Source organism: Diceros bicornis, chromosome 7 (genome assembly GCF_020826845.1).
Source record: "Diceros bicornis minor isolate mBicDic1 chromosome 7, mDicBic1.mat.cur, whole genome shotgun sequence".
NCBI classification, from domain to species: Eukaryota; Metazoa; Chordata; class Mammalia; order Perissodactyla; family Rhinocerotidae; genus Diceros; species Diceros bicornis.
Window position 1 is genome coordinate 63,309,064 of NC_080746.1, and position 12,760 is coordinate 63,321,823.

Consider the following 12,760-nt stretch of genomic DNA (forward strand, 5'->3'; position numbering starts at 1 on the left):
TGCACGATAAAAGATGTACAAGCACACATACACCTCATCATCACTACCATCACCATTAAATGTGAAAGCATAGATGTTTGCAAATATTTCAAAGCCACGAAACAAATAAAGAAAGAAAAGAAAAGGAAGAGAGTTCATGTAAAAAGGATCAAAATCAGAAGAGTTCTCTTAGTATCTACACCTGAGGCTAGGAAATTGAGAATGCCTTCAAAATTCATAGTGCCTCCATTTGTTCCATTGTAAAGTTCAGATTAATAAAAGTACCTCCTGGGCTTGTAGTAAGGATGAAATGAGTTAATATTTATAAAACTCTTTCAACTGTATCTGATATATACTAAGCATAAATATGAACTACTAATTAAGAATAAGAACAATAATAAATACATCCCAATCATATCTGTTGTGTCATTAGTGAAGTAATCAATGAGCTTTACCTTAAGAAATTATCCAAAAGGAGACGTGTATGGTAATTAACATTTAAATAAGATATTATAATGGATATCAATCGGAAAGATCATAACATGATTACACTGTCTTATAAATTTAAGAGGATTATATCTATGTCCTTTGTTTTAAAATAATGTAGACACAATATCTGTGATAGAACCTGGCACATAGCAGATGCCAAACAAGTATTTGTTGAATGAATTGATAAATTCGTGAATAACAAACAATACATAAGTGGTTTAAACTATGTTTAAGTAAACTATGTTTAAGTAAATATTTCTTGGCATTCATAATTTTTAATTCTCTGTATTAAATGTGATATTTAGCAGAGAGAAGAGACAGAGAGAAAGAGACAGAGAAGGAGACCACAACTGAGATTATTTTCTCTATTTTTCCAAATCTAGGAAGGTCAAAAAATGAAACAAAAGAAAGCCAAAATCCTACAAGTTTTTTAATGATTATACCAGCATAATCATGATAATGCTGAACCAAACAGATGTGACACCAGCCTCTTTCATTCTTAATGGGATTCCAGGACTGGAGGACATGCACGTATGGATTTCCTTCCCATTCTGCTCCATGTATGCTGTGGCTATTGTTGGGAATTGTGGCCTCCTCTATCTCATTCGCTATGAGGATTCTCTGCACAGGTCCATGTATTATTTTTTGGCCATGCTTTCTCTTACTGACCTTGTCATGTGCTCTAGTACAATCCCTAAAGCCCTCTGCATCTTCTGGTTTCATCTCAAGGAAATCAGCTTCAAAGAATGCCTTGTCCAGATGTTCTTCATCCATACCTTCACAGGGATGGAGTCTGGGGTGCTCATGCTTATGGCCCTGGACCGCTATGTGGCCATATGTTACCCTCTGCGCTACTCAACTATCCTTACTAATCCAATCATTGCAAAAGTTGGGCTTGCTACTTTCCTGAGAGCGGTCTTGCTAATCATTCCCTTGATTTTCATCACGAAAAGACTACCCTATTGCAGAGGCAACATAATACATCATACCTACTGTGACCAGCTATCTGTAGCCAAGTTATCTTGTGGGAATATCAGGGTCAATGTTATCTATGGTCTTATGGTTGCCCTCCTAATCGGGGGATTTGACATCCTGTGCATCACAGTCTCCTACACCATGATCCTCCGGGCAGTGGTAAGCCTCTCCTCAGCAGATGCTCGGCAGAAGGCCTTCAGCACCTGCACTGCCCACATCTGTGCCATTGTTTTCTCCTACAGCCCAGCTTTCTTCTGTTTCTTTTTTAACCGCTTTGGGAGTCATACAATTCCTCTATCTTGCCATATCATTGTGGCCAATATTTATCTGCTCTTGCCTCCCACCATGAACCCTATTGTCTATGGGGTGAAAACCAAGCAGATAAGAGACTGTGTCATAAGGATCCTTTCAGGTTCTAAGGACATCAAATCCCATAGCATATGAAAGGGATGTATTTCGGGGGAGACATGGAAGGGAAAAGAAAGAAGGAAAGCAATCCTCTGTTGGCTGTGTAGCCAGTGTAGTGATGATTTATTTATTTATTTATTTATTTATTTATTTATTTATTTATTTATTGTGAGGAAGAATGGCCCTGAGCTAACATCCACTGACAATCTTCCTCATTTTGCTTGAGGAAGATTGTCTCTGAGATAAAATCTGTGCCAATTTTCCTCTAGTTTTTGTATGGGAGTTTGCCAGCACAACATGTCTTGATGAGCAGGTAGATCCGCACCCGGGATCCGAACCCGTGAACCCTGTGCTGCCGAAGTGGAGTGCGTGAATTTCACCACTACTCCAAGAGACTGCCCCAATGATACCTTTTTTTTCCTCAGCTACTTTAATTATAAAAATCTTTCATGTTCTCAAAAAAATGGAAAACCAGAAGGCAACAGTCTACTACAAACATATACAACTGGAAGACATTATCACCAACTAGATCTGACAACTAAATCAATTTTTGGATTCTGAAAATAAAAGTACATTAAGCCAAGTAATAAACCAGTGGCTCTTATATAACCAGAGATGTTTATCACCTAGCAGAATTCTTCCAAATAACACAGGGCTAGACCACCCTGGAGAACTGAGTTAATGGGCCTGGAATCAGACTGTGTATATTTTGAAAACTTTCTATGATCAACACCATTCCCAATAATGAAGCACTGTACTAATAGGAACCATGACTCTACAATAAAAAGAAACCACGACTTCCCATCCAGATATGAGTAAGTCCAACTAAAAGGGCATAGAGGCCATCTATAATAAAATGATCTTTGAAAGAACTTTAAAAAATATATAAACACTGCAATGAACACAGGGGTGCATGTATCTTTACATGTTGGTGTTTTCAAGTTCTTTGGATAAATACCCAGCAGTGGAATAGCTAGATCATATGGTAGTTCTAGCCTTAATTTTTTGAGGAATCTCCATACTGTTTTCCATAGTGGCTGCACCAGTTTGCACTCCCACCAGCAATGTACGAGAGTTCCCTTCATTGCAGCGTTCTTCACAATAGCCAAGACTTGGAAGCAACCTAAGTGCCCATCAAGGGACGAATGGATAAAGAAGATGTGGTATATATACACAATGGAATACTACTCAGCCATAAGAAACGATGAAATCCAGCCATTTGTGACAACATGGATGGACATTGAGGGTATTATGCAAAGTGAAGTAAGTCAGAGGGAGAAGGTCAAATACCGTATGATTTCCCTCATTAAGTCGTAGATAATAACAACAAACAAACACATAGAGACAGAGATTGGATTGGTGGTTACCAGAGGGGAAGAGGGGAGGGAGGAGGGCAAAAGGGATAATTCAGCGCAAGTGTGTGGTGATGAGTTGTAATTGGTATTTGGGTGGTGAACATGATGTAATCTATGCAGAAATAGAAGTATAATGATGTACACCTGAAATTTATACAATGTTACTGCAATAAACAAAAAATAAAAAAAAAAGAAAAAGTATATAAACAGTAGATAAAAGGTATCTACATCTTGTGAAATTAAAATTTCTCTGGCTAATTTATCTTTGTCTTCAACTTTCTGCTTAAGATATGGAGGTCAAAAGTAACCCAAAATGAACTGAGAAACATAGATCATTAAATATTCTAGAAAGCATAAAAACCAATTATAATCCTTAGATATATTTCCTTAAATTATCACCAAGTATTATTAACAGTGACCTCTAGTGAAGACCTGTAGTCATTATAGTACAAGTCAAAAGTTTTTTGACTGCTTTCAGTCTCATATTCAACTCAGAACACATTGTGACGAAACTGACTGACAGGACTTAAAATTTTAGAAATTACAGTCACTTCAGAACTTTCAATAGTCACAATCTAAATGTGCAATCTAAAGTTTTAATAATCTCTATCTTCAATAATTTTTATGAGCCATAAAATTGTGCTGGGGCTTCTGGTTAAAGTGACAGCACATTTGGACCCTAAATCAGGCTAACCCCCTAAGGTCTACTATACCTCAGGTTCTGTATTAGCCACATTATACTCATAATCTATTATATTTTTGACAGAAACCCTTCCAATTTAAGATTCTGCAAATTATGTACTGCCAAAAATGCCCATATAAATGTCCAGTTATAAGAACAGTGTTTTAATTATTGAAGTGTCATTTTGTATTACTTCCACGACTTCTTAGTTATCTTGCCTTGTTTTGAGGCCATGAGGAAATGCCAAAAGACAAAAGGCCCAAAGCCAGAGCTCCCAGTACATCAACAGGCAGTCTTAAAATTGTCTTCTGTAATAAGGCTCATACTGAACCTCGGTGACACCAATTCTCCCTTGTGACACCAAGGACTGTCCTCTCTCATTGATATTCACATGAAAAGCTAAGGAGGACCACTGGGAATATTCTGTTTAGGAATTACATCTTAGAAAATATACCTATAGGTTGAACTCTTAATACAATGACTTATCTTGAACATTAAAGCAAGTCAGCACAGTATAATCTAAAACTTAATAGCACATTTAAGGAAACTAAGCCACAAGAATGTTGCATTATGATTTAACCTAATTGCACAAAAATTTGAAATTACAATTCTTCTGGATTTCTAAGAAGAAGGTTCTGTGTGCCTCCAAATTCAAATCTGCACTGTTACATTTGAACCATACAGTGAATTTTACATCATGATGGATCAAGGTAGAATTTCTGTGCAACACCTCAAATTATATAAAATAGAAGCAATTTTTAAAGCTTTGTGGAAAGTTCTCATGCTAATGATTAAAAGCACCCCCCACTATTTTTGAGTGTTTGTGTGTGTGAGGAAGATTAGCCTCACCAATCCTCCTCTTTTTGCTGAGGAAGATTGGCCCTGACCCAACACCTGTGCCCATCTTCCTCTACCTTATATGCAGGATGCCTGCCACAGCAGGGCATGGTAAGTGGTGCATAGGTGTGCGCCTGGGATCTAAACCTGCAAACCCTGGGCCGCTGAAGTGGAGCATGCAAACCCAACCACTATGCAACCGGGCTGGTCTCTAAGAGCCCTTTTTTATGGGCAACATTAGGTTATAATGAACCAGGCTATTATACTTTAAAATGTTGGTCATTGAGCATCGTGGACTTTGAACTGGCTTCTACTCATAAAAAACTGTAAGTACTAACAATCACTTAAGGTGACAACCAAAATGCCCCTTCACTTCAAAAGCCCCAATTGTGTTTCTTATAAAATAAGATTTGGGTAATGAACTGTTTTCCATGGGACGAAAACTATGGTAATAGTGGGTTCAACTATTACACAATTATGCTAATATTTTATTAATTCAAAAAGCACTTTACAAGAAAATAAAAGTATGGCTTCCAATAGGAATGTTCTACTTGGACTTGGTACCAAGCACACAGATTTTAGTTTTGCAAGGAAAAAACAGGCTCTCAGGTTAAACAACAATTTGTAAGCAGAAATCCTTAATCCCAAGGATTCTCACAAAACATATTACAAACGACAGCATGAAAAAAAATCTTGTACAGTAACTCAAAGTTCAGCCCTGCAATGTACCCTTAAACTGGTAGGACATTAGTATCTTGAATAGTCTCAAATTTCCAAATAATGTTACAAAGAGCTTTGTATTCATACAGCAATCACGTAAAGAACTTATGACCTAAAGCAAAAGGTAAACTAACTTCGTTGAAACTTCTTAGATTCTGTACTAACTAGACAACCTCTGCCCAGTGTGAAGACTAGTTGGATTCTTTAAAAAAAAAAAAGGAGGGGGGGCAGGCCCAGTGGTATAATCGTTAAGTTTGCAGAACCTCTAATTTAGTTTAATGGTACAGCTTTCATTTTTAGCTGCTGGCTTGTGTTCACAGCAGCTTTTAAAGACTAATTTTTCAACAACAGCTGCACACTATATCTCAGCTACGGAAAAAGTCAATCGTAGTTCAACTTTTGCCAGTTTTGTTTCCCTCATATTAAACATCACACTTTAGCTGGGAAGGAGTTAGAGGTTTATTATTATTCTACCCAAGACTAACTAAAGTTCAAAGCAAATTCAGTTTTGCTTCAGGGAACATTGTAAAGTAACAATCAGTATTACACGCCTCATATTATCCATTTCAAACCATAGAGAATTACATCATGTGTCACTATGCCAAGAGACAAAAAATATGAACACCTTAAAAATGCACCAAGCTTATGAAATCTCAAACAAAACTTGAATTTTATGTACATATTCCTGTCAAATGAAGTTATTTCCTGTACACCCCTCCTCTTGCAAAGCTCTTGCAAATTGGTCTTCTATTTCCTTTCATTTGACCCAGATTGGCTATGAGATAAGCATCCGGATGGCTTGTGACTTCTCTCCTGGGACAGTGATCTCTCTCTCCTCCTATCTCTCCAAAGAGACCTGCTCTGGCTGTAGGAGAAGCTTCTCTCTCTTGGAGATCTGCGTCAAGGTGCAGGACTCCGATAATCATCTCCAGGGCGGCGACCCCAAGAGGGAGGTGGGCCATGATTTCGACTTCTGTTTTCACCATTCGAAAGTGACATTTTTACTAGGCAATCACATAGTGTTCGCCCATCTAGTGGTGGGACAGCATTTGGCTGCATCTCAGGGATCTCCAAATTCAACAAAAGCAAATCCAGGAGGGTTTCAAGCAACCCACACACTTCAGAGTGGTCCATAATAACCAAAAGCTTGTTCCAATTCAGTCTGGTTACCATTGTTTCCAAGATTACCAACATAAATGTTACAGTCCAGTGGACAGGAAACACGATGCAATTCGAGATCTTGGGATAGAAACGCAGAGGCTCAAATCCACACACCTATGGGAGGTTCTTCCCAGTCCCTTCCTGCCCAGATCACGCAGATGCTCTCGCTAATCAGGAGTCCATGCAATGATGGGATGCCTTTTTTTTTTTTTTTTTTTTTCGGTCAGGAAAATCATCCCTGAGCTAACATCTGCCAATCTTCCTCTTTTTGCTGAGAAAGACTAGCCCTGGGCTAACATCCGTGCCCATCTTCCTCCACTTTATATGGGACACCTGCCACAGCATGGCCTGACAAGCGATGCCTCGGTGTGCGCCCGGGATCTGAACCTGCAAACCCCTGGACCCCACAGCAGAGCGAGTGCACTTAACCGCTTGCACCACTAGGCCAGCCCCTGGGATGCCTTTTCAAGAGTACCGTTTTGGTCATGACAAGGGAAGGTGCAGAGTGGGACATTAAATGTCTTCAGAATCTCAAAATCGCTGACATGCCCCACACACTCTCTAGGAGTTTTTCACCTCCTCACGCCTGTGGAGGACTAGTCTCTTCATTAACCCAAGTTCTCATGAACAAATATATAATAGGAAACTGAGTAAATTATTAAAAGAAACGAATGAATCAAAGAGAGATAATCTGTTGCTAGATGCCAATTTGTGTTCTTTTCAAATAGTAATTGGAATTTCCAGTTTGCAAGACAATTGTTACTTTCCTCTGGATATGTGCTATCTTTTTCTCATCAATACCAAAATTTCTCCCTTTTCTGAGTATCATCTTCTCTATAGAGAAGCTAGAAAATACACCATGATGTCACTAGTCTAATGAGATTTCAGCCTCTGGATTGTAAATTCGAAATAAGACATCTGACCATGTCTCTTCTAGAAAATTGCCTAGTGGCTAAAGGAAACTGTTCAAATAGTAGTTATATAAAAGAAGAAATATTGGGATCTAGAAAGAATATAGTAAGCAAAAATTGGATAAGTACAATAATCTTGTCTCTCATCTTCAGTTTTCTATATTACGTTTTAGTATTGAAGGAAAATTTATAACTGTTGATATGGTTCTAAATCTATGTTGAAGAAATATTTAATATAATTACAAATGAAGTAGAGTAAAAAGATATAAAGAAAGGTAAGGTTTTTATATTTCACTTGAACAATCTAGGAAAACAATGAGAATATAAATCCAAAGCAAGTAGAAGGAAGGAAATAATAAATATGATAGCAGAAATCAATGAAATTGAAAAGAGAAAAATAAAAGAGAAAATCAATGAAGCGTAGAGCATATTATTTGAAAAATGTCATTAGAATTGACAAGCCTTTAGCAATATTGACAAGGAGAAAAAGAGGCCATAAAACTGTCAATACCAGGAACGAAATGGGATGTCGCATTGGACTGTGTAGATGTTAAAGGATAATAAGGGAATACTATGAGCAACTTTAAACAAATAAATTGGACAACTTAGATGACATGAACCGATTCTTCAGAAAACACCAACTTCCACAACTTACTCATTATTAAAAATAAATTGGAATAGCCCTGTAACTATTAAGGAAATTGAATTTATATTAAAATAAATAATGTCTAGAGCCACGTAGTTTCATTGGAGAATTCTACCAAACACTTGAAGAAAAATTAACATCAATATACACAATGTCTGCTAGAAAATAGAAGGGAACACTTCACAATTCTTATTATAAAACTACTATTGCTCTAACTTAGAGAAAGACAGAACAACAACAACAAACTCTACAAAACAATATCACTTATGAATACAGATACAGAAATCCTTAAAAATATGACAAATAAAATTCAACAATATGTATTTTATATATATATATTTATATACACACCATAGTCAAGTGGGGTTTATTCTCAGGATTTAAGACTACTTCAGCAGTCAATAATCAACTAATATAATCAACCATATTAAAAAGCTAAAGAATAAAAATCATATCATCATATCAATTGATGAGAAAGAGCATTTTACAAAATTCAAAACCTATTATTTTTATCGTTATGAAAAAAAGACATAACATAAAAATTACCATGTTAACCATTTTTAAGTGTATAGTACAGTGATGTTAACTACAGATAGTCCCTGACTTATGGTGGTTCAACTTATGATTTTTTGACGTTATGATGACGGGAAAGTGATAAACTTTCAGTAGAAATAATACTTCAAGTTTTGAATTTGATCTTTTCCTGGGCCAGCAATATGCTGTAGGCTACTCTCTCCAGATGCTTGGCAGTGGCAGCGAGCTGTAGCTGTCAGTCAGCTATGCGGTCACGAGGCTAAACGATCAATACACTCAACAACCATTCTGGATCCATCCAACCATTTTGTTTTTCGCTTCTGGTACAGTATTCAACAAATTACATGAGATATTCAACACTTTATTTTCAAATAGGATTTATGTTAGATGATTTTGCCCAACTGTAAATTAATATAAATGTTCTAAGCATGTTTAACTTAGATTAGGCTAAGATACGATGTTCAATAGGTTAGGTGTATTAAATAAACTTTCAACCTACGATATTTTCAACTTACAATGTGTTTATCAGGATGTAACCTAATCTTAAGTAGAGGAAAATCTGTATATGCACGTTGTTGTGTAACAGATCCTTAGAAATTTTTCATCTTGCAAAATTGACTTTCTATACATACCCATTGAAAAATTCCCCTTTTCTTCCTCCTCTCCGTCACTGGAAACCACCATTTTACTTTCTGTTTCTATGAGTTTGAATACTTTAGAAAATTTTTTTAAATTGTGGTAAAAACATGTCACATAAAATTTACCATATTAGCTATTTATAAGAGTACAATTCAGTAGGGTTAAGTGAATTCACATTTTTGTACAAAAGATCTCTAAAACTTTTTTATCTTATAAAGCTGAAACTATACCTGTTGAGCAATTCTCCATTTCCCCCTCCTCTCTTCACCTTGCACCAACACTCTACTTTTTGTTTCTGAGTTTGGCTACTTTAGATACCTCATATAAGTGGAATTATGTAGTGTTTCCTTTTGCAACTGGCTTATTTTACACAGTATAATGTTCTCAAGGTTTATCCATGTTGTAGCATCTGGCAGGATTTCTTTCATTTTAAGGCTGAATAACATTCCATTGTATGTACATATCATATTTTATTTATCCATTCAACTGTCTATGGACATTTAGGTTGCCTACACTTCTTGGCTATGTGAATAATGCTGCAATACACATGTATGTGCAAATGTATCTTCCAGATCCTGTTTTCACTTCTTTTGGATATATACACAGAAGTGGTATCACTGAATTGTATGGTAATCCTATTAATTTTTTGAGGAAATCCATAATCTTTTACATAAAGGCTATATCGTTTTTCATTCTCATGAAGAGCATGTAAGGATTCGAATTTCTCCACATCTTCAAAATGGTTATATTCCATTTTTTTTATTATTATGGCCACCATAATACGTGTGAGGTGATTATCTCACTGTGGTTTTGATTTGCATTTTCCTAGTGACTAGCGATGTTGAGCATCTTTTCATGTGCTTGTTGACCATTTGTGTATCTTCTTTGGAGAAATGTCTATTCAAGTCCTTTGTCCATTTTTTAATTATATTGTTTGGTTTTTTTTGTTGTTGAGTTGAAGGAGTTCTTTGTATATTCTTGATATGAATCTCTTATCAGATATATGATTTGCAAATACTTTGTCACATTCCATCGACTTCCTTTTCACTCTGTTGATTGTTTCTTTTGCTGCACAGAAGTTTTCCTTTGCTGCACAGAAGTTTTTAAGTTTGATGTAGTTCCATTTGTCTGCTTTTGCTTTTATTGTCTGTGTTTTTGGTGTTATATCCAAGAAACCATTTCCAAATACAGTGCCATGAATATTTCCCCTGTTTTCTTCTACAATTTTTGTATTTTCAGCTCTTATGTTTAGGTATTTAATCCATTGTGAGTTATCTTTTGCATATGATGTAAGATAAGCATCCCAATTGATTCTTTTACATGAGAATATCCAATTTTCCCAGCAACATTTGTTGACAAGACTATCCTAGCACTCTTGTCAAAGATTATTTGATGATATACATGAGGATTTATTGCTGGGTTCTCTATTCTGTTCAGTTGCTCTACATGTCTGTCTTTATGTCAGTACCATACTGTATGGATTATGTTAGGTCTGTAATATGTTTTGAAATCAAGAAGTGTGAGCCTCTAGCTTTGTTTTTGTTTCTCAAGATTGTTTTGACTATTCAGGATCCTTCCATATTTCATATAAATTTTAAGATTATTACTGCAAAAAAATACCACTGTGATTTTGATAAGGAATGCATTGTTTCCATAGATTGCTTTGGAATAAAGGTATGAACATTTTAAGAGTATTGAGTCTTTAATTCATAACTGTGTGCTGTCTTTCCATTTATTTGTGTCTTCTTCAATTTCTTTCAGGAATATTTTATAGTTTTCTGTGTACAAGTCTTTTACATTCTTGCTTAGTTTTATTTCTAAATATTATTTTTTTGAGCCTATCGTGAATGGGATTGCTTTCTTAATTTTCTTTTTAGACTGTTCTTGGTTAGTGTACAGAAAAACAACTGAAATTTGTGTGTTGATTTTGTAACCTGCACTTTGCTGAATTTGATTATTAGTTCTAACAGTTCTGTCAATTCTTGCTTTATATATTTGGGTGTTCTGCCATTAGGTTCATACACACACCCACACACACACACACAGACACACACACACATATCTATAATTGTTATATTCTCTTGATTAATTGAATTTGTTATCAATATGTAATGTACTTCTTTCTGTCTTGTGACAGTTTCACTTAAAGTTTATTTTGTCAAGCAAGCATGGAAACTACTACTCTCTTTTGATTACCATTGGCAGGACTATTTTTTTTTCACTCTTTTACTTTCAACCTATTTATGTCTTTATATATTTATATATAAAGTCTTTTGTAGACAGCATATAGTTGGATCTTGTTTTGTTAATCTATTCAACCACTCTATGTCTTTTGATTGTGGTGTTTAATCCATTTACATTTAAAGTAATATATGTTAGGGAAGGATTTAACTATTGCTATTTTGTTAATTGTTTTCTGTTTGCCTTTTTTTTTTTTTTTTTTTTTTTTTTTTTTTTGTGAGGAGATCAGCCCTGAGCTAACATCCGCCAATCCTCCTCTTTTTTTTTTTTTTGCTGAGGAAGACGGCCCTGGGCTAACATCTGTGCCTATCTTCCTCCACTTTATATGGGACGCCGCCACAGCATGGCTTACCAAGCAGTGCGTCGGTGCGCGCCCGGGATCCGAACCAGCGAACCCCGGGCCGCCGCAGCGGAGCGCGCGCACTTAACCGCTTGCGCCACCGGGCCGGCCCCCTGTTTGCCTTTTAATTATGCTGTCCTTTTCCTCTATTATTGCCTTGCTTTGTATTTCATTGATTGTTGTTATTGTTGCATGCTTTGATATCTTTCTTATTTCTTTTGTGCACATTCTATAGGTATTTTCTTTGTGGTTACCATGGGGATTATGTAAAATAATGTATTAGCTTTAGTAATCTACTTAAATGGTACTCCTTTCCTTACTTCTCCTGCCACTTTCTGTTATTAACATCACAAGTTACATCATTTTGTATTTTGTACCATTAGCATAGTCTTATATGTATAGTTATTTTTATGTTTTTATCTTTTAAATTCTATAATTGAATTAAAAGTGATTTATGTACCACTATTCAGTATTATGGGATCCTGTATTTGTCTATTTTTTACCTTTATCAGAGCTTTCCATGTTCATATGATTTCTTGTTACTGTCTAACATCCTTTTATTTCAACTTCAAGTACTCCCTTTAGCAATTCTTGTAAGATAGATCTAGTATTGATGAACTCACTCAGCTTTTGTCTATCTGTGAAGGTCTTTATTTCTCCTTTGTTTTTGAAGGACAGTTTTGAAAGATAGTATTTTTGGTTAGCTTTTTTTTTTTTTTTTTTTTTAGCACTTTAAATATATCATCTCACTCCTTTCTGGCCTGTAATATTTGTGCTCAGAAACCCATTGATAATCTTATGGAAGCTCACCTGTACATTATGAGTTTCTCTTCTCTTGCTGCT

General features: G+C 35.8%; 1 protein-coding gene and 1 pseudogene across 1 annotated transcript; one reads left to right on the top strand and one right to left on the bottom strand.

Moving 5' to 3' along the window:
• The first annotated feature begins 921 nt into the window (after positions 1-921).
• LOC131408072 (olfactory receptor 52N4-like) lies at positions 922-1,887 on the top strand. The gene has a single exon (XM_058544638.1). It carries the CDS (start codon positions 922-924, stop codon positions 1,885-1,887), a length of 966 nt encoding a protein of 321 aa, XP_058400621.1.
• Positions 1,888-6,192: 4,305 nt separating this feature from the next.
• On the bottom strand, positions 6,193-12,439 carry LOC131409102 (serine/arginine-rich splicing factor 3-like; annotated as a pseudogene).
• Positions 12,440-12,760: the final 321 nt, after the last annotated feature.